This window comes from Anas acuta, chromosome 2 (assembly GCF_963932015.1).
Source record: "Anas acuta chromosome 2, bAnaAcu1.1, whole genome shotgun sequence".
NCBI lineage: Eukaryota > Metazoa > Chordata > Aves > Anseriformes > Anatidae > Anas > Anas acuta.
Window position 1 is genome coordinate 61728799 of NC_088980.1, and position 21857 is coordinate 61750655.

Genomic DNA, 21857 nt, shown 5'->3' on the forward strand with positions numbered 1-21857 from the left:
GTGCAAGTAGTTACAAATGTGCCTTATGTACACTCTGCAGATTTTATTTTCTGTTTGTTGAAGAAGACAAAAATAATTATATAGGAATGGAGTTGCTTCCTTGGTTACAGTGTGACACATGGCAGGTGAGAAGAGACAGGGTGAGAGTTTCATGATGGAGAAAGAAAATCAGTTATTGTTTGGTGCTTTCACTGGGGTGTTTTGTTTTGCTGGCAGTTCTGTTTATGTAGAATGGCACTGGTGTTCTAAAAGGAGGGACAGGAAACTTGACCTGTGGCCAGTCTAGTGATGTTCCCAACTTAGTATTAACTGTGGAATGATCATAGCCTTCTTCCAATAAGGTCACAGGTAGGATCGCCTTGAAAGTTGTAAACGTTTTCCAAGAAGTAGAGAAGTGTGTCCTGCTGCCTCAGCTGGAACTGTAGACCACTTATGCTCTGAAATGCTCAGTACTGGACCCTATTGAAACAGAGCTTTACCTGACTGCTGCTCTGATCTTAAAGGACAGTTCTTGTGTTTCCTCAACAGGTGAAAGGAACAAAGAGCTGATGGCTTTGTGGAATATTAAAATTGCCATGTAAAATTAGATTTGTTTTTGAGGTTTTCTGTGTTAGGTGTGCTGAGTTGTTTCACTGGATATGCCTTATGCTAGTTTCTACTCAGAGAGAGTAATTTGTCATTTTCTAATTACATATTTCAAGAAAAAAATACTTCCACCTCCCCCCAAATAAGCATGTTCAGGGATTTGATAAAGGTGAATGAATAGAAACGACTATCCTAATTTCATAGAATATTTCCTGAAGTACAGGATTTTTTTTTTTCCATTTGGATGCTCTTATTACTGGATTTAATTTTGTATTATTTTTAGAACCAGATTCATCTGAAACTGTGGTCCTGTCTGTCTTTTTGAAGGGGAATTTTCCTCCATCAGAACTAGAAGGAAATTGTGTGGTTTCATGTAGTGCACCAACAGGTGAGCCACTGAAGATTTCAAATTACACTGAAAATTTCAAATTTACATTTTTAAGGTATTTCTTTACATGTTTCTTGTCATCTTTCTTTTGAAAAAAAAAAAAGGCAGTTAGTAATTGAAGAATTAATAATGTATATTAGAATCTAGTCTTCACTTCTTTTAGTTAATATTATATGTAGCATCATCAAATTATATAATCAGTTTTAAAGAGGTAAAATCATATGCTTGTGGCTTGGGAAGCAGTTATACCAGCTTTCCCACCCTGCCCAATCAATTTGCTTCTGTTCTGCTCTTTAAGGAACCACCGCTTGGAGCGAGAAGTTAATTACATCTTTATGACTATTCAGCCTTCTGGGTCTGCCAACAAATGTGACAATAACTGCCTCCATACAGAGGAAGAGGACTTGAATAAGCTTTGGGAGTGATTATTCCTCACTTCCCCTTAACAGCTGAATGTATTCATTCTAAACAAATAAATTGACCCAAAAGAATAGAAATTAAGTAGTTCTATTTTATAGACCCCTAATGAAGCTATTAATAGAATATGCAAATTTACCCTGCTATCCATAACTGAAGACTAATTCACTTAGTTTTCTACACACAGCCTTGGGAATATGCATCAAGCTACATGAGAAACTGTACTTAGACAGGGCTTCCATGTTAAGTTAAATGCAGCATAAACCAGTTTAAGCAATCTGTTCATTCTTCACTTCTCACTGCTTGGCTTTGCTTCTGCACCTCCTCCCCTGTTGTGCTCACACAATCGGCAGTTATTTCTTAACCAGATTTGCTGATTTGGTTCATTGTGCAAACACAGAGAGCTGTGCCAGCACAAAAGGAAGGGTGATACGAAGTGGGCTAGCATCAAAGAAATGCATGTGGAGCTAGAGCTTCTGAGGGGTGGTGATCTTGAGTACTTTATCCTATGTATGCACTTTTATTTAAGCATTTACTTCACATCACATCTCACTTGAAACAGAGTATTTATGATGATAGTCTAGCTTGTGTGTTAATTGTTAAAATATTTATCTACTTCTAGACAAAAGTGAAACTCATGGTTTTTGAAGAATTTAATCTTACCCTTGTTAGACTAGGCTTGAAGATATGTACAGAGGAAGGGAAGGAAAAGGATATTCATCACTTTTTTTTTTTTTGAAAGCCTGCACAAACATCTGGTACAACTTCAGTCCTCCTGTATGGTGACCCTCAAACTATTTATTCCTTGTGAATGAATTTCTGTAACTTCCAAAGCATCCAGTTTAAAATGATGTGGATTTAGACAGCTTGTGTAATGCGACTATAGGTAGTATACTTTTGAGTGCCTTGGATCCTCTGATTCTGAAAGCGTGCTTTATCTTTTGCTGGCTTTGCTTCTGTAATTTTGCTTTGAAAGATGAAAATATCAAATTTAAATTATATTTCTCAAATTCAAATGAATTTATTATTATTTCATTCAGGTGATATTAGCTAAACTTATATTTTTAATTATTAGGTTGAATTTTGCAAGGTTAGGAAAGCAAAGTATCTTGTATCTTGAATATGTTTGCTTATATACACTAAAAAAAATCTCCGGAAGATGACATCTAATAAAATCTGTAAAGTGTAGCAGAACTTTCTATTATTTAAGTTTTTTTAATTTGCAAGACTTCTCAGTAAAAGAATATAAATGTTAATATCTTACTAAATTTTGGATATTAATTAAAATTATTAAGCTGGGATAATTCTGTTCAATTACATACTGATACCAGTGCATATGCTGCTTGTACAAGGCAATTAAATCCTTAAGTAATGTCCTAGCACACAAAAATTAACTGCCTTTCTGACTTCATTTTATCTAAATAGAGACCTTTTCCTCTTTTGTTTTTAAGATACTGTGTTCGTGGCCAAATCAGTCTTCAGTGTATCTCTGTGGGATTCATACTGCGGAAGGTTAATGAGTCACTCAGTTGGATAGGATTGTGCTATTGATGAATGTGGTCTTATGTCTGTTTTTTGGCTAGTATTAGGTTTTTATGTATTGTCTACTTAACAAACATGGCTTAAGTTTTTTAAAATCTGTTACTACATTTTCCTTTTTCTCTTATTTAAGTAGCATCTTATGTTTTATTCTTTTTTCCCTTTTGTGCCATTGCTGGTTATACCATAGAGCTCAATCCTGAAGGTAAGTGAATGGAAAAAAATGCAGATTTTAATGATCTCATGAACAAGAATACTGAATAAAAGCATATTTGCAAGTGAGCTGTTACTTTACCTATTATTTCTATACACTTTGTTACTTTTCTAGGTTAGATGGTGCTATGAAGACATGAGTATTTGAGGAATTTGAAAGTGAATGAGGCTTAGAAATAAGAAAAATAAAGTCCATGGGGAGAATAGGAAAGTAGTAAAGACATTTGCTGAAGTATGCCACACTTCAACATATGTACCATAGACTTCTTATAATTTAGTAAGTGCCTTGAACATTGAGATTAGAAATGGAAAACACAATTTTATGCTCTTTCACTACCATATTTTTGGCAATTTTTCCAAGTTTCAGTAAGAACTCATCAGGTGGTTAAATTAACTGACATGCAACTAATTAACTAATGGCAACTGAATCTACTACTAAGGATTTGTAGCTAATGTTATGCTGTTTGGACAAAGTAGCTCTAAGAATGATGTCACTAACATCTATTCATTCCAATTTCTGTTGGAAACATCTTATTCAAGGCCAGAAGGCATCTTTACAACTGAGAATAATACCTGTGCCAAACTTTGCCAGTGGTAGATGTGATATTTACAAAAGGTACAATTAAAAGACAGAACAGGCCTAGAAAAGTAGCTAAATAAGCTAAAAAGAGGGAAAGATTGTTTTGCAGTGTAGTTGTGTACGTGTGTTGGAAAGATACAGTATCTGTAAGAAATATTTAGCTAACTTAAAGAAATATGTTTTAAATACAAATTCATCAACATCTGGGGGGAAATAAAATTGCTTGTCCTGGATTTAGAGATCAACTGCAAGGATTTCTTAAGTGTGCAGTTTCCATCTAAAGAGAACTACATTTTAGATACATGTATACTTGAGTCTTGTTTTTCAGTATTTATGCTCTTTGCTCTTATGAGCATATTAAGAGAAGTGAAAAAGTAGATAACTCTGTTAATGGTTCCCTTCCTTCTTCTGGTTTCTGCATATTTCAGGGGTTCTTGAGATGCTGTACAGGAAATAGGTGCTTGAACTGTCTCAGCAAAATACTGCTCTTGGCAAGAATATTTGTTTCCCTGTGGCAGGTTTTTAACGTCCACAAAGTTTAAAAAATACTATAACTATAATAATTTAAATATGTAAAATGAGTGTATATAATTGGAAAGCGTGACATTCTAAAACTGAGGATTTGGATTTTCTGTTTTAAGAAGTTTGTACTCAATACTGAAACCTGTTGATGCTTAAGAGAATACTGTGGCACACAGTGAATTCTCCCTGGCAAATTTGTTTTGGGTTACTCTAAGGTGCACTAAACTAGATATATTCATACCATCAATACCAGAAAAGGTTTGAATTCTCTAAATTTTTCCTATCCTAAATTAAAGATCCTAACTTGAATGCTTTTTTATGTGCATCAGATGTTGTAATTGACATGATTAAGATGAATGAATCACAGAATCATCTAGGTTGGAAGACACCTCCAAGATCACCTTGTCCAACCTCTGACCTAACACTAACAAGTCCTCCACTACACCATATCACTGAGCTCTACATCTAAACGTTTTTTAAAGACCTCCAGGGATGCTGACTCCACCACTTCCCTGGGCAGCCTGTTCCAATGTCTAACAACCCTTTTGGTAAAGAAGTTTTTTCTAATATATGACCTAAACCTCCCCTGGCGCAACTTTAGGCCATTCCCTCTCATCCTGTCACTGGGCACGTGGGAGAATAGACCAACCCCCACCTCTCTACAGCCTCCTCTAAGGTACCTGTAGAGAGCAATAAGGTCGCCCCTGAGCCTTCTCTTCTCCAGGCTGAACAAACCCAGCTCCCTCAGAACAAGTAGGACTTGTTCTCCCGACTCCTCACCAGCTTCATTGTCATTCCCTGGACACGCTTGAGCACCTCCATGTCTTCCTTGTAGTGAGGGGCCCAAAACTGAACATAGTACTCGAGGTGCGGCCTCACCAGAGCTGAGTACAGGGGGTACAATCACTTCCCTAGCCCTGCTGACCACGCTGTTTCTTATGCAAGCTAGCATGCTGTTGGCCTTCTTGGCCACCTGAGCACACTGCTGGCTCATATTCAGTCGACTATCAACCATCACTCCCAGGTCCTTCTCTGCCAGGCAGCTTTCCAACCATTCCTCTCCCAGTCTGGAGCTCTGCTTGGGGTTGTTGTGCCCCACGTGCAGGACCTGGCACTTGGCCTTGTTCAACTTCATACAGTTGACCTCAGCCCATTGGTGCAACCTATCCAGATCCTCCTGCAGAACCTTCCTACCCTCGAGCAGATCGACACGCACCTAACTTGGTGTTGTCTGCAAACTTACTGAGGGTGCACTTAATCCCCTCATCCAGATCATCGATAAAGATATTAAAGAGAACTGGCCCTAGTACTGAGCCCTGGAGGACCCCACTAGTGACTGGCCTCCAACTGGATTTAACTCCATTCATCACAACTCTTTGGGCCCGGCTATCCAGCCAGTTTTTAACCCAATGAAGCATGCGCCTGTCCAAGCCATGAGCATCCAGTTTCTTGAAGGGAATGCTGTGGGAAATGGTGTCAAAAGCCTTGCTGAAGTCAAGGTAGACCACATCCACAGCCTTTCTCTCATCCACCAAGCGTGTCACTTTGTCATAGAAGGAGATCAGGTTCGTCAAGCAGGACCTGCCTTTCATAAACCCATGCTGACTGGGCCTGATCGCCTGCTTGCCCTGCAAGTGCTGCGTAATGACACTCAAGATAATCTCCATGAGCTTCCCTGGCATTGAGGTCAAACTAACAGGCCTGTAGTTTCCCAGGTCCACCCTCTGGCCTCTCTTGAGGATGGATGTCGCATTTGCTAGCTGCCAGTCGACTGGGACCTCCCCTGATAGCCAGGACTGTTGATAAATGATGGAAAGCGGCCTGGCCAGTTCTTCTGCCAGTTCTCTCAGTACCCTCAGGTGGATCCCATCCGGCCCCATCGACTTGCATACATCCAAGTGCTGTAGCACGTCGCCAACCATTTCCTCGTGGATTGTGAGGGCCACATCCTGCTTCCCATCCCCTTCCACCACCTCAGGGTACCCAGAGAACAACTGGTTTTGCTGCTAAAGACTGAAGCAAAGAAGGCATTAATCACCTCAGCCTTTTCCTCATCTCTCATCACTAAGTTTCCTCCTGTCATCCAGTAGAGGATGGAGATTCTCCTTAGTCCTCCTTTTCATGTTAATGTATTTATAAAAACAACAATCTTTAACATCAGTAGCCAGATTGAACTCCAGATGAGCTTTGGCCTTTCTAATTTTGTCCCTGCACATCCTTACATCCTTATAGTCCTCTTCAGTGGCCTGCCCTTTTTTCCAAAGGTCATAAACCCTCTTTTTCTTTCTACACTCTAGCCACAGTTATCTGTTCAGCCAGGCTGGTCTTCTTCCACATTGGTTTGTCTTTGGGCATGTCGGGACAGACCGCTCCTGAGCCATTAATGTTTCCTTCTTGAGGAGTGCCCAACCTTCCCAGACGCCTCTGCCCTTCAGAACTGTCTCCCAAGGAACTCTGCCAACCAGTGTCCCGAACAGCTCAAAGTCTGCCCTCCAGAAGTCCCAGACAGCAGTTCTACTGATCCTCCTTCTGACTTCGCCAAGAATAGAGAACTCTACCATTTTGTGGTCACTCTTCCCAAGACAGCTCCTGACCACCACATCTCCCACCAGTCCTTCTCTGTGAACAAAAGGTCTAGCAGGACACCTCCCCTGGTAGGCTCACTAACCAGCTGCATCAGGAAGCTATCTTCCACGATCTCCAGGAACCTCCTAGACTGCTTCCTCTGAGCTGTGTTGTATTTCCAGCAAATATCTAGGAAGTTGAAGTCCCCCATGAGGACAAATGCTGGATATTGTGCAACTTCTGCCAGCTGCTTGTAGAACACCTCATCCGTCTCCTCATCCTGGTTTGGTGGTCTATAACTGACTCCCACCAGGATGCCTGCCTTGTTGGCCTTCCCACTGATCCTAACCCATAGGGACTCAACCTTATCATTCCCAGCCTCAAGTTCCACAACATCAAAACACTCTCTACTATGGAGAGCCACCCCATCTGTGCTCCCTTCTGGAGAGCCTACAGACATTCATTGCAGTACTCCAGTCATGGGATCGATCCCACCACATTTCAGTGATGGCAACCACATCATAGCTTGCCTGCTGCACCATGGGTTGCAGCTCCTCCTGTCTGTTGCCCATGCTGCATGCATTAGTGTAGATGCACTTCAGTTGGGCCATTGCTTTCTCCTGTGGCCCTGGCATTGTTCCCCCTGGCTCACCTCTAATAAGCCTCATTTCATCCCTGTCCCCCTTCTTATGTAGTTTAAAGCCCTCTCAATGAGCCCTGCCAGCTTCTGGGCTAGGATCCATTTTCCCCATAGAGATAGGTGGAGCCCATCTGCAGCTAACAGCCCAGGTGCTGAGTAAAGCACCCTGTGGTCAAAAAAACCAAAATTTCTCTGTTGGCACCAGTCTCTGAGCCATGTGTTTATCAGGTGGGCTTTCTGGGTCCTCTCTGTATCCCTCCCTGCCACTTTAGGGATGGAGGAAACCACCACCTGTACTTCTGCTCCATCTACTAAGTGTTCCTGTCCCCTGAAGTCCTGTTTGATAGCCTTCAGGCTTCTCTCTGCGATTTCATCACTGCCACCCTGGACTGTCAATAGAGGATAATAGTCAGAGGAGCGAACCAGGTTAGGAAACTTTCTGGCAGTGTCCCTGACCCAAGCCTGAGGGAGGCAGCAGACTTCTCTACAGGTAGGGTCAGGCCAACATATAGGGCCCTCTGTTCTGAGAAGGGAGTCACCTACAACCATCACCCTTCTTTCTTTCTTGGTGGAGGCAGTCTTGAGGCGTGGAGTCGACTTCCTCGCCCTAGGCAACCTCCTGGGTGGGCTTTCGACCACATCCTCACCCACGGGTCTCTCAAGCTCCAAGGCCTCAAACCTGTTGTGTATGGGCACCTGGGGAGGCGAGGCCAGTAGAGAGGGGGGTTGTCTGTGATGCCAAGCAGGGACTTGTTTCCATTCCTCCTCATCTCCTAGGTCCCCTCCCTCTGCTTGACAGGGCAGGGGTTCCACCCCTGTTTGGGGTGTCTTATCCCGGTGCCATTCTTTCAGGCCGTGCAGGGAGTTGCTCCACCAGTCTGTCTCGTGCTCACACTCCCTGATGGCCCTCAACCTCTCCACCTCCTCCTTGAGCTCTGCCACCAGGCTTAGCAGGCAATCCACCTGCTCACACCTCAGATACATGGTGCTTCTGCTGCCCTCAGATAGCAGCAACAGGCTCAGGCACTCCGTGCATCCAGAGACCTGAACTACCACATGGTTGAGTGGGCACTCTGTCTGGGTCACCACAGACTTTCTAGAGAGAACTTTCTGCCTACTGCAGACCATGGCAGTTTAGCTATAGGTAGACAGCCAGTAGATGAGCTGTTCTTCTGAGTGGGGAGGGATGCTCTGCGCTGTCTGAGCCCATACTGCCAGTGCAAACTGCAGCCCCATGCCCTGTTCCCCCATCCTGATTGTTGCACCTCCTAGGGGCTGCCTCTGTACGGCCGGGGAGCAAGCACTGCTGGCTCCTCCTGGCCTGGTCAGCCTCTGTCGTGAGGGCTGACAGGTGCTGGCGGCTCCCTCATCTGCCTTGAGTGGCCTCGATGCTGGAAATAAAGCTCTGACCACCTTGATACCCTGCTCCGCTGCAGAAGGCCTCTGCCCTGGGGCTGATCACCTGAGTAATTTAGAAATAAAATTGTAACAACTGTGTGTATTTTGTTACTTTTGTAAGGTAAGTACATAGTATTTCTGTCTTCAAATAATACTGTTATTATGAGGTAACCTGTTACAAAATTTGTGTTGAATTTCATATTAGAATTTTTATTTCTATATATGGCAAAGAGAATCTGAAGAGTTTTTTCACATTTTCTTCATTACTACAGTGCTGAAACTGTATCTTGAAACTGTATCAAGCGCATCATGGCTCTAGATGAAATAAGATCTATAACACCAAAGGATTGAGGAAGTTCTGGCTCCCACACTTTGTTACTCTTTTGGGCTTCCATTTAAAATTACTCTAGCAGATCTAACAAAACATTCTAAAAGTATTTCCGAATAAGAATATTGGGAATCCCAATATTTTCACTGCAGTGGTAAATATTGCTGGAGCTTTTTGGTTTGGCTTTCTTAGGTATACAGTTTTTTTGGACTCATCAACTAGAAATCTCCATAGCCAGATATTATTTGATTTAATTTTGATTCCAATTTTCTCTGAAATAATGAAAAACTTTGTTTATGATGTGGCAGATTTAGAACAGGTTGTCTAGGAAAAGTTGCTTTGAAATGAGAAGAACTTCATCTTGTTTTAAAAATAAAAATATTTCAAAATCTTTTGGGCTAGTTTTGTTACTAATATTTTCCTGTTGATAACAATTTTCCTGTTGACAGTCTCTAAGATGTTTGTATTATATTGTCATCAGTAAAATATTTTAATTAATTTTTCCATCAGACTGTGAAGATATGTTTGAATGAATCATTCTGAAAGGTCATGGATTTACTGTCAAGTATTTTTTAAGGAATTTTCCTTGGAACCCATAGATATTCTGATCTGGGGGCCTGTTTTGAGTTTTCTGCTGGCTTTACACTGATTTTTTTTTTTTTTTTTAAATTATTTTTAAATTGTTTTAAGCTGGTGCAGAATAGCTACTTGGAAGTATTATTAGACAGCCAAAAGAATTAATGAATTGACAACTACAAAGATGAATCTGAGATTTCTAGTAACAACCCCTCTCCAACCCAAGACAAGTCTTTGGAATATTTTTTTTTTTTTGCAAGAGATCTGTGAAGCAGCAAGCCAATAAAGAATGTTAGCAAAAAGGTTTTAGATGACTATAAATGGTTGAGCATTGTTTTTATGCTAAACTTCTCAGCTTACATGACTGACATTTGCATAGCTGTCAGTTTTATGACTTTTCTGCCTTTGTATGATCTGTATGATCTTACTTTATTCACTCTGAAAACGTATTTTAAATTCTATTGGAGTGAGTGTTGGGGTTAGTGTTTGAATTTCATGTTTTCTGGGGGAAAGAATGACTGATTGCTGCGATGACCTTAATGCTATTCTCAGTAAGGTGAGTATTGGTACCTCTAACAATGTCTGTTCCCGAAGAAAACAATGTTTGTTAGCTGCTTTATCAAAAAATCCCCCTCACAAAAGGAAAGAAAAAAAACCACAAACACAAAAACCATATAAACTGGCTGCTCAGAAAAGCGAGCATTCCATATTTCATAGTCCCTAGCATTTTCATCTTTCACATAGAACCTACAGTGCAATTTCTTACAAGCCAACCACTTTAAATAATGCTTATATTTTTGCAAATTAGAAATATTCTGATGAATGTGTTTTTGTTAGTGTTAAAACTTCCTCTTTTCTCTTGCACTATTCTGATAAATTACATGCATTATGTTATTGTATGGTGAATAGAAAGATAAAATTTAATATACCTCTGGATTATAACTGAGTATTTTAGCAAATAAAACTTACCCAATTATTTAGGAGCATTATTCATTAAAACTGGATAACCAGATCTATTCTTCTGTAGCTGAGCCTCATTTGAAAGAAAGGTACTGTTCGGCAATTTTTGGATTTCACATTTTTGCCATGAAGGCTGTTAACTGGAGTTGTGATTCCCCTTAACATGCTGTTGGGATTCAGTTATATGAGTGGATACCACTATTTAGCAGTGTTTCTGCAATGCCAGTTTTAAATGTATTATTATCAAATTGATCACAAGTGAGTATCCTGATTAAAAAAACAAACAAAAAAAATTATTTTTTTCCAAAGGAATAGGATGAGATGTTATTAAAATTAGAAAATGTACCCGTGCAGGGTATGCAATAACAATTTCTAATTACTGCAATTAATTCTGCAGATCAGGTTCATTAATTTATTCCATCCTTGTAATATTCTTCAGACTCATAGTTTGGTTAGGGATTTTTAAGGTGTGAATGTGCACCTTTGTCTTTTTGTCAGAAAGGTGTCATATAAAAATAGCTTTTGATACCTGTCTATGAAGAACAGGTGCAGTTTTCATATAAAAATAACAAAAAATAATGTGTGTGTTTTTAAGGTAGTGTTCCTGATGAAAAACATGTTTCAATACATTTGATACTTTGTGTTCAAAGTATCAGGAGCAATCATGGAGCTTTCTTCTATGTTAAAATAGAATTCTTTGTCTAGAGGGTTAAAAAAATGTTGCCAATCTTTATTGCATGTTAATTGGTGTGGACACAGGTATGCAGTGGATTTGGCTAATAATGTTTGCCTTTTACATTTACTTGAAAATGTTTACTGGAAGAGGTAATTGAAAATATTCAAATGTAAAGATATTTGAGATGGAAAGTTAACAAAAGATTACATGGCTTGGGTTTTAGGCTATTCTTTAACTGCATTATAGATACCATGTTTTACCTCTTTCAGGACAGCAGTGTAAAGTATCTTGTATTCAGAAGACAGATAGGAAAGATGATTCTTTGTGTTCTTTCATTTTAGGAATACCAAAAGTTGCCCAGTGTAAATTCAAGCTGCCTTTGCGATTAATCTGCTTTCCAGCTCAACCTTCAAAATCAGCGAATCACAAGATAACTATTGATACCAATAAACCTCCCATCAGTTTTCTCACCATTTTTCCAGGTAAGTTTTAAAAAATTTCTATAATAGAAGATTTGTTAGGAACTCAGACAGGAGGAATAAGTAAATAATTAACAAAGCATTATTAACAGTATTAACAATAATTATTAACATAATTAACAATATGAGGATGTTTAAAAAGTATGGCTTGAGAGAAATGATGGAAAACATTTCAAGTTAGATAATTCACCTGGGCTAACATATCTGTCTCTGGTAAAACTTTAGATTTTTTTTTTTTTTTTTTTTTTTTTAATGCAGTGGATATTACAATACCAGTGTTGTAATGGGGAGAGACATGGGCATTCATTTTATGGAGTGGGGAGGGTGGTGTTCAGTGGGTATGAAATGTGAATACAGGAAGCAGGGTAGAGGGTAGAGTAAAAGTGGTAAATGTTCTATGAAAGGGGTGTGATTGCTTTGGAGGAAGATTTGTGAGGTCCTTGATGTATCAATCTTGAGCTGATCCTATTAAATAATTTCATTAGTATTTTGGACCAAAAAGACAGGTGCTTTAGCAATATTTTCTGATAAGCAAAACTGAATTATGTTTCATATTCAAAAGAGTATTAAAGTAGCAGAAAGAAGGAATTAGGTGCCATATAGATCTAGAAAAACATGAATGAAATTAAGTATTGTAAATTATAACATTATGAAAAAAAAATCTGCTGTACTTATGTGCTCATAATTTGGCAGTGATAGAGAAGGTGGAAGTTACCACAGGAATACTCTGTGGTACAATGTGGCACAATCATAAAAAAAAAACAAACAGATAAGAACCTAGGCTGTATTAGACAAAATGCTTTGAGGCCAGAAACTAGTAAGGTATTGTGTACTGTCATACAGTACTGACTGCTGGTACTAAAGGTTGCTGATACTAAAGGTGAATTAAAACTCAATTTTAGAATTTTACTGTAAAAAAAGGCTGTGAAAATTATCTAGGGATTTGAAAATCATAATTAAAAGAAAAGTATTGATTTAACTTAGTATAACACAGGCAAAAAAAAAAAAGAGGGGGGAGGGTGATGAATAAACAGGGATTATAAAGGGCTTGTGAGTAAGTTTGGTCTGGCAGTGATTAAAGTTCTGAACTTCAGAGGACTAAGGTTCTGCAATACTTTTCTGATGAGAGTGGTACGGGCTGACAACTTGAGAGCAGTATTTTTAAGGTGGAGCTACTACATCTGTTTTTGGAAAGATATAGTACATTTGTCTTAGACAGCATTGGAGGAGGCATGTGGGTAGTTTTTTGTTTGTTTTTTAGTAGCATGGATTTCATAACTTTGATGATAAATATACTTCAAATCTGTGTGCTGTATAACACTGTTACCTGAAACATAAATCAATATAGATTTTAAAAATAGTGAATAAATACATTTTATTTTAAACCTAGGGATGTGTTGAAATCATAACAAAGAGTATAGGTAATGTGATTCAGAAGAAGGTATTAAAATGTTTTGATTTCTGTTCATCCTGTTTTCAGTGATGGAAAAGAAATAAAGCATGCTGTTTATGATATCATCTGTGAAGAAACTTTGGATTTTTGGTGTACTCCTTAATAACAATTGTATCTGGTCTACTTCCTGCTTTACCTTATTTTTAGGGGAAATTTGGGAGGAGAGGTGTATCGGAATAGTTTTTAAAATACAGTCATCTAAAAATAAGCCTTTCAAGTTGGTACGGTCTAAACATGAAAGAAAGCCTGGCATGCTTTTATTTTCTAAGTAGATAATTCCACTAAGATGTTTGTTGTGCTGTGTTTTGAAAGCTAAAACAGAGGGTGCTCAAACATGATCATAATAATTTTTGCATAGATGTCTGAATTAATGGAGACATGCAGTGTTGTTCCCAGTATAGGTGACAGTCTTTTGGGGCTAAACAGCATTCACAGTAATTTTTAGATGATACAGACTGAACCTCCGAGAAAGCTACCTTTTGTCTACCAAGCTTAGGCAATTTCATATAACAACTGAATGTGGCTCAGCTTCCACCTGTGAACAGAGGGACTGAATACCAAGCTACTCCTAATATCCTCTATGCCTCAAAAAAGGGGGAGCAATCTTATTGAGATTGCATAAATATAAGAAAAGCAAAGTTGATGTAGTCCTGGATACAGCTTCAAATTTGTTGTATGTGAAAAGTGAATTTTAGAAAACTATTTACTTCTCTTTTTCAGACTTTGCTGATCCATCTGAGGATGACCAAGCTAATGTTCTTGGTTTTCAGTTCCTAACGGGTTCAAAAATCACTCTTCTTGCTTCAAAAACATCACGTAAGTGGTATTAAAACATAAAAGATAATAGGCCTGAAAATATAGGATCATCAGTTAGTAGGTGTAGAAAATGAGAATGTGGGTTCTACAAATAAGGTAGGTATACAAATTTGTAGGGTGAGAGTTTATTTAGGAGTTTCAAAGCATTAACTGATCATTTTTAAACTGCCACTCTCAAGTATCTAATAATACTTCTAGGGAAGTTTCGAAATTTTAAAATGGAGCAAGAAAGATACTCAAACTATGCCACACTACAGTGACAGTTGTCTAGAGAATCACACATGGAATCACACAGAATTTCTAGGTTGGAAGAGACCTCAAGATCATCGAGTCCAACCTCTGACCTAACACTAACAGTCCCCACTAAACCATATCCCTAAGCTCTAAACATCTAAACGTCTTTTAAAGACTTCCAGGGATGAAATTGCTTTTTCTTAGAATTTTTATTTTAGCAATGTTTTTAATTAGGCGTTAATACTATCACTGTAATCACATGAAGAAAAAAAAAAAAGACCAAAAAATCCCACTTCTTTTTCTCAAAAGTATTTCAACTGACCTGTGTTTGGAAGTAATCTGTTATTTTTATTACAATTTGTGAAAAGGATTAAAAAGCAAGTTTGTAACTCTTCACAGTCTTTCAGTAATGTTTGACTCTGATTAGTATCTGACCCTATGTAGGTGCTTCTTTGCATCTAAGTAAATTCCCGTATCTTTGGATTCCTGTATATCTCTGATTATAGGACTATGAATTCTATCATGTTGAATACTATACTTATTGTATAGTATTCATGCCGTGAACACGCTAACGTGTATGAACATATATGTAGATAGCATCTACAGCATCTCTTGGCCAGGGCAGCTTGTGAATTAAGCAGTCATGTTTCAAACACCTGTGTGTTTGTGCTCTTAGAAACATAAAATAAATCAACTCTCTAAATTTTGGAGAGTTTGGGAGTTTAGGGTCTTGCTAGGCTATTCAACTAATTAAACTTCCTTGGCACATGCAGTGGAACTAAATTTATTCAATTGTGTTTAGCCAGCAAAGCACAAAGTCTTAATTTAATACAGCACACCAAGAAACTGAAAAGCTAAAATACCTGTTGCTCATTGCTAAGAGTTCAAAGGGAACTTGCTTAAGAGTTCAAAGGGAACACTTTATGAATGCTCTATGAAAACTATTTTGAGTAAGTGAGAAATCAGAATCTAGTTTAATGTGAAATTCTTTCAAAACAAAAATAATCTGCCTCACTGTGTTTTCAAAATAAAGTATTTGTGATGGTTAATATAAATACCAATGGCGTCAGCTGTAAGCTATGAGATAATATTTAATACTTTTTCTAATATAATCAAATGTGTTAAAAACAGAAACCATCTGGAGTGTAATTATTGAAGAACATCCATTGTACCAAGAATCACTTTACATTTCTAAGGTTCAAATCCATTTGTATTAGTTTGTATGCACAATTTGCATGCTGTTTTATTATGAGTTTGTTTTTAATATTTGTTTAAATAGACAGTAGATTTTAAACAGTTTGAACTAGCTAGACGTGCAATTATAGTTTCTAGAAACTAAAGAATTTAAAGGATTTATAAATAACTTTTTATGGATTACAGTTTAAATCTTTTATTTGAATAGTTGCTAAATCTGATGATGCTTTGTAAGGGACAAATTTATGTCTATGAATTAGACACAATTGAATATATTTTAACTTTTAGTAAAGCTATAACTTTTAGTTCCCCTACCCAAACCATCAAGTTCTTCCTTTCAGGTTTGTTTATTCACTAGCTAGGAATGACGCTTGCAGTCTTACTGTAAACTTTCCCACACTGCTTTACTTGTGAAGTTCACTTAGCAAAGGAGATTCTAATAACTATTTTTTTTCTTAGTGTGATTACTCATTTCTCTTGTCTGGGAATCCTTACTTTAGGAAACAAAGGAGTTGTTTGATGCCTTCTTCCTTGTAGTGGCCTGTTTCCAGCATCTGTCACATGTGTTGGATTGGGGTGGCTGTAGAATTTCTCGGGGTTGTGTGTGTGGGGGGTCACTAAGTAAACGCACAGTTTTAGAAAATTATTTGTAGAAGTTGTGATACACAAGGATAATTAAGAGGATTTTTTTTATGAACAGAGATTGTCCATAATACAAAAGCATTGTTTGGTAGAATTTCATGGTGTTAGAATTATTTTGCTTGAGTGGACGTCCTATATGGACATAATTAACACAGATAAAGTTTTGTATTAATTGGGAGGTTCTGTTATTTTGCTACCATTTTTTTAAACACTGAGCTTTTACTTTGTATAAATACTTAGAAAGCATGATCACTGCAGAAAGGTTCTTCATAAAGAAAATTGTATGTGTAGGCAAATAGTAATGAAAAAAATAATCATTGTGACCGATCAATCCTTGTTCCTTGTTTCCCATGAAAAGTTGGTCTTGGACAATGGACACATTTTTCCCAAATTCCTTTTTGAATGGACTTTAAGTTCTTAATAGGAAGGATTGTATGTACGAGTGAAAATCTCCAAGTTCAGTTGGGTTTCACTGCTGAAGCTGCAGACAAAAATGACATCTGTTTTCACATTTGTTTTTAATTACATTAGCTAATCCATTTTAAACAGTATAGTAATTGAAGATGTTACTTCAGCCTGTCAAGAAGACTGCTGCAAAGAAGCCCAGCCTGAAGTTCATTTTCACAGTTAGTATACATTAAAACAAAGCTTGCTTAATGTAGATTAAAGTTGTAACTGTTTTTGAACTTTTTCTATTTCTTTTATTTAAACTATCTTTAATCAAAGTTTAAGGAAGGCTTGACTACTAGTTGTGGTTGTTTTTTCTTGTGATAAGGGCTTTTTAGCTAAGAAGTGAACTGAATCTCCCAGACTTCCTTCAGATAAGCTACAGTCAGGGCAACGAATCTTTCTTATTGCAGATTATTTAAGCCTTGTAACCTGCTAGAGCTCCTCTGAGGCTCCTGATTTTCTGTTTGAGAATGTTTCTGAAAATAATTGTAATTTTTCTGTAAGAGAGCTTATTTTAACAAAAAACTAATGTAAATTGGTTAGCTATTATAAAAGCACAAGAACAGAATCCCAGATACGTATTTTTTCCACTTTTTTTTTTTTCGTGTAAATCATGTATTTATTATAACTAAGGATTCTCACTTTCCTACAGTTTGTAAATCTAATTTATCTTTGTTTTTGAGAGCTGAAAGATCATATAAAGCAAATGAGTGCAATGCTCTCTACTCAAGCCATGGTAAAATTAGATTGTGTTTGTATTGACCAACAAACAATGTATGGAAACTAAATATGCATTTTGGAGGAAATTAGTTTTATCCATTTTAAACCATTAATGTATTAGACATGTCAATTATAAATGGAATGACTGTTGATTTGGCCTGAAAACATCTGAGTTAATTTCCCTTAAGGAAAAATCACTTAAAGAAAAGTATGATGATACATCCAACTAAGTCCAGCCATTACACTGTGAGTATTTAAAAAATGGGTATTAGGTTGAATGTTATCTTTAGCAGATGGTGTTCTTTTCTTTAACAGACATGTTTTTAAATAAAACTTGCTTCTTTCCTCTTACACTGTAAACAGAATTTGTCATTCTCTATTCAGTGAAATGTGTATCCTGGGAATGATGCCAGTGGTAATGTCAAACAGTCTTGAATTAATAACGTTGAGGAAATTTTAAATAGTACATTCAAGTTCTAAAGAATTTGGCTTTATTTGATTTACTGTGAAGCTTATTAACAAGGATGGAAAAAAATAAAAAAGAAATATTTTGCATCAAAAAAATCAACAACTCTTTTTCCATCATAGCTGCATTTCTGTCTTTCCCTTTGGATAAAGTATTGATAGATGAATAATGCCAAGAAGTAGGGCATTGTTGTTTGAAACAGTATCAGAACAAAATAAATGCTGATACAATTGTCTACAATGTTTTACCTTCAACATTTAGTTAATTCTCATTTCCTGGAAACTGAAGAGAGAAATATACAAATATGGACTAGAAACAGAACAGAAAAAAGATCTCATCCAATTAGCTTGATAATTTGAAATTCGCTAAAATGTGATAAGTTGAGTCAACTTGTTGGGACAGAGAACAGAGGCTAACTGGACTTTTTGTTTTCACTTCAATTTATATTAACATTTTCATCTCTCTACTACTGCATTAGAGTTAAGTATAGAACTAACAAAACTGAATATTGTTGTCTATGACTACTGAATGAGTAATGATTTCCTATTGAAAGATATCGTAGGAGGTAGAGATGTAATAAAAATTATATTAGTGACTCTATTGTCTGAGAAGACAATAACTGTTTTCAAAAGGCATTCAAGCTTTTATTTGAAGTAAATTTGGTTTGTTACAACTATTATCTGCTGCTCAGGATGCTGTGCTTCTCCTATGGTCCAAAGTGAGTTGAACCTGACTTTGCCTTAAGCCCCCAGCAAAACTTGTTCAGACTGTGCTATGGAAGAGAATGCAGACAACCTGTTGTTATAGCTTAATATCATCCAGTAATTCTTGTTTCACTATTGTGGTAATTCTTCATAGTTATTTGCACTTTATAAACAGAGTGCACCACACTCTGGAGTAAGTAGTCCTGAAGCTATGTACTCATTCTGTGCTACAAAATTGCCTGTTAAAAGTTAGCATAAAGTAGAGGGTATTTAGGACCGACACCAATAAAATAAAAGTATTTATTTAATGCTAATGAGCATGTATCTCCTACGAAAATCTCTAATGCAAACTTGGAATGTACTGATAATGTTAGTTAAATTCCCATGTATTTTCGATGTTGTGTAGTGGATGTATACAGCTTAAATGTGTTCATTATTAGTCTTTTATTTGTTCTTGTTTCCAAAGAACGATATAGGATCCAGAGTGATCAGTTAGAAGACCTTTGGCTAATAACAAAAGAGCTCACTCTTCGACTGGAAGAACATTTCAAAAAGCAAAATTGCAAAGACTTTGCGTGTACCTTTTCAGGTTCAATTCCCCTGCAAGAATACTTTGAACTAATTGATCGACATTTTGAGGTATGTTACATAGTGTGTGATTCTACTAGTTCAAAATTATTTGTGTGCTGATACTAAGAATAATCAGTTTAAAACTGTATAATGATCACAGGTGCACAGCCATTTGTTTTTCAGAAAATATGAAGTTGCATTTAAACATAGTGCTGGAAAAAGTGTTGTTGTACATTTTTTAACATATGGATATATGGGCATACACCTTGCCTCTGAAGCAGCCCTTGTGATTGGGAGAGTATATGTAGCTACTGTGTAGTCTGCAAATTATACAAATTATGGAACTAGTATTTGCCCTTCTGTTCACTAGCTGTATAGGAGCCATGGGTTCTTTATTGACTAACATCCTGTTAACTGTAAAGCTATTTTTGAAACTTGTCCTTAGTTTTAGGCTATTCTATGATAATGAACCCATGAGCATCTATTTTGGCTGAATCATCCCTGTAATTATGCAGAAAGTCCCTGCACACACACACACACACACACACACACACCAAAACAAAAATAAAACAACAGCAACTAGAAAAACAAGAACAAAACACCCAAGAAACAAAAAACCCTGACTGCCCTTGTGGAAGTAGAAGGCTTTAAGAGGTTTACCAGACCAGATACAACATATACATAATTATTTTCTTCTGTCTGTTTGGTCATGCAGATGACAGTGAAAACATTCTAATAGTTAACTTGTAGAAATAGTTAATAATGTATATGCGCTCTTTCCCTTCTGTTCTGCCTTCTTTCCAGTAACAAAAGGAAACAGTTATTTGAAAATTTCTATTAGTTTAAACTCATGTAATGGGCAAAAGTATAAATATATGTATGTAAGAGTGAGAAATGCTGTTCAGTGTTCATGCTGCCACTTCTGTGAGGTGGAGCCATCATTATACAGACATGGTTGTTTTGGATAGATGTAGAGATTTTTAATGAAACAATCTAGGCACAGGCTTGTCTCTCAGGCTTATGATGTACTTGAAACTCATGTACTGAGTTTCAAATTCTATGAAAGAATAGAGTTGGTTTTATTTTATGCATTTTTTTATTGTTTACTTTTTCTAATGGCTGATATTGTAGTAATACCTTAACTATATATAATCGAACATAGGCTTCATTAGATTGTGTCACACGCATAGATATATTGTGGGTTGGAATATTGGTGTGATCACTGTAGTGGTAAGTTAGGATCTAATTAGTTTGCAACTGGCTATTTTGAAGTTACTGAAATTTTAAAAGAATTACATTCTGAAAAGTTTATACTCCAAGAAAAATGGTCTATTAAGGGGATCCTGATGTTCCATCCCTTTTTTGGCAAGCTTGGAACAGTATTACCTGAGATGTCCCCTTTTTCCTTCTCCTCCTAGAAGAGCTGCAGTTCTTTTAGCTTGCCTGGAAGTCCTTTGTAATCATGTACTGATGGAATAGTATATTTGCTTATTTTTTTTTTTTAAATCTGTTTTCTAAATTTAGGAGATTTCTAATTTGGAGACACTATAAAATAGATACGTCACAATGTATCTTGAAAGCTGCATGTCTTGAAATGTTTTTTTTTTGATAATTTTTGCCAGTTACAGCATGTACAGAGGATATTACCTTGAGGACTCAGCTTTCTGAAAGAAACACACTTTTATTAGTGATTTTTGTCTTAAAGGTATATAGCAGAAAATAGATGGTTATAAAGATAAAATAGGAATTTTATTATCTGGGCACTTGATATATGATATTGCTCAAAGTTTTGTGAACATTTTAATAAAGTTAGTTGCTGTACCTGATCAATATATATATAAAATTAATAAGAATTTCACTTTAGATATAGAAGTCATTCAGTCAGTGAAGAATTTAGTGCTTTTATTCATGCTTAAGGGAATAACCATTTACATTCTACAGCAATGAGTAACAAGTCTAATATGCCATGTGTATGAGCCACAGTGCGTGAAATTGAGGAGAAAACCTGAGATACTGGTGTTGAAATTTCATTCTTTTTAGGTAGTCTTTTTGATGAGATACTTAGGCATTAACACACCTTGTTATTTCTTTTGGCAATTATTTTTGACTTCAGTGGCAAATGATGATTCCTGAAAATGTTAAAAAGTTTTATGAATATGAAATTAACCACATCAATATGAAATTGGTATAAACAACATATTAATACTTGAATAAATATACACACTATAAAGAATTTTACTATCATTCATATTCATATCTGAGAAAATACACACACTCAAGAATTTTACTCTCATTCTCTCATTTCATGTGGAATGGGCAGATACAATGTATATGACCTGTAATCTGAATTCTTGAAAACCATTAAATTGCAGCTGCGCTTGAATGCAGAAAAATTCCGTGAGCTGTTATCTGAGAGGGCTGTACAATTTAGAGCTATCGAGAGACGATTGCTGACACGATTCAAAGACAAAACTCCTGCTCCTCTTCAACATCTGGACACCTTGCTAGAAGGAACATTCAGAGAGGTCAGTACAGTTTGATTATGAACCTAACCTTTCTTTGTGATGTTGGTAAAACTTAGCTTCAAGCATATAAGCTATGCTTTCCTGGTTACATTTACCATCCAAAGACCAGGAAGCAGTAATTTGTTTAACCTGATATTCCCTGTAAGTTTCCAGATGATATGAAATAGTTTTATTTAATCTGTGACCACAGAATTTTTACTCCTAGGTCACACCAGCT

At 36.9% G+C, this 21857-nt stretch overlaps 1 protein-coding gene across 9 annotated transcripts in view; it reads left to right on the top strand.

The window, feature by feature from the left end:
- The window catches only part of BBS9 (Bardet-Biedl syndrome 9), a 317920-nt gene that overhangs the window by 67493 nt on the left and 228570 nt on the right, over nucleotides 1–21857 (top strand). For 8 of the 9 annotated variants that reach the window (XR_011092535.1, XR_011092536.1, XM_068670384.1 and 5 more), the window contains 6 exons: nucleotides 869–973; nucleotides 3120–3134; nucleotides 11729–11869; nucleotides 14040–14135; nucleotides 19012–19184; nucleotides 21488–21640. Coding sequence is in view for 7 of the 9 variants with exons in the window: in XM_068670384.1 (XP_068526485.1) it covers nucleotides 869–973; nucleotides 3120–3134; nucleotides 11729–11869; nucleotides 14040–14135; nucleotides 19012–19184; nucleotides 21488–21640 (683 nt within the window). In the remaining 2 variants the exon portion in view is untranslated. The remainder of the gene's footprint in view (nucleotides 1–868; nucleotides 974–3119; nucleotides 3135–11728; nucleotides 11870–14039; nucleotides 14136–19011; nucleotides 19185–21487; nucleotides 21641–21857) is intronic. The other variant, XM_068670385.1, reaches the window with a different exon arrangement.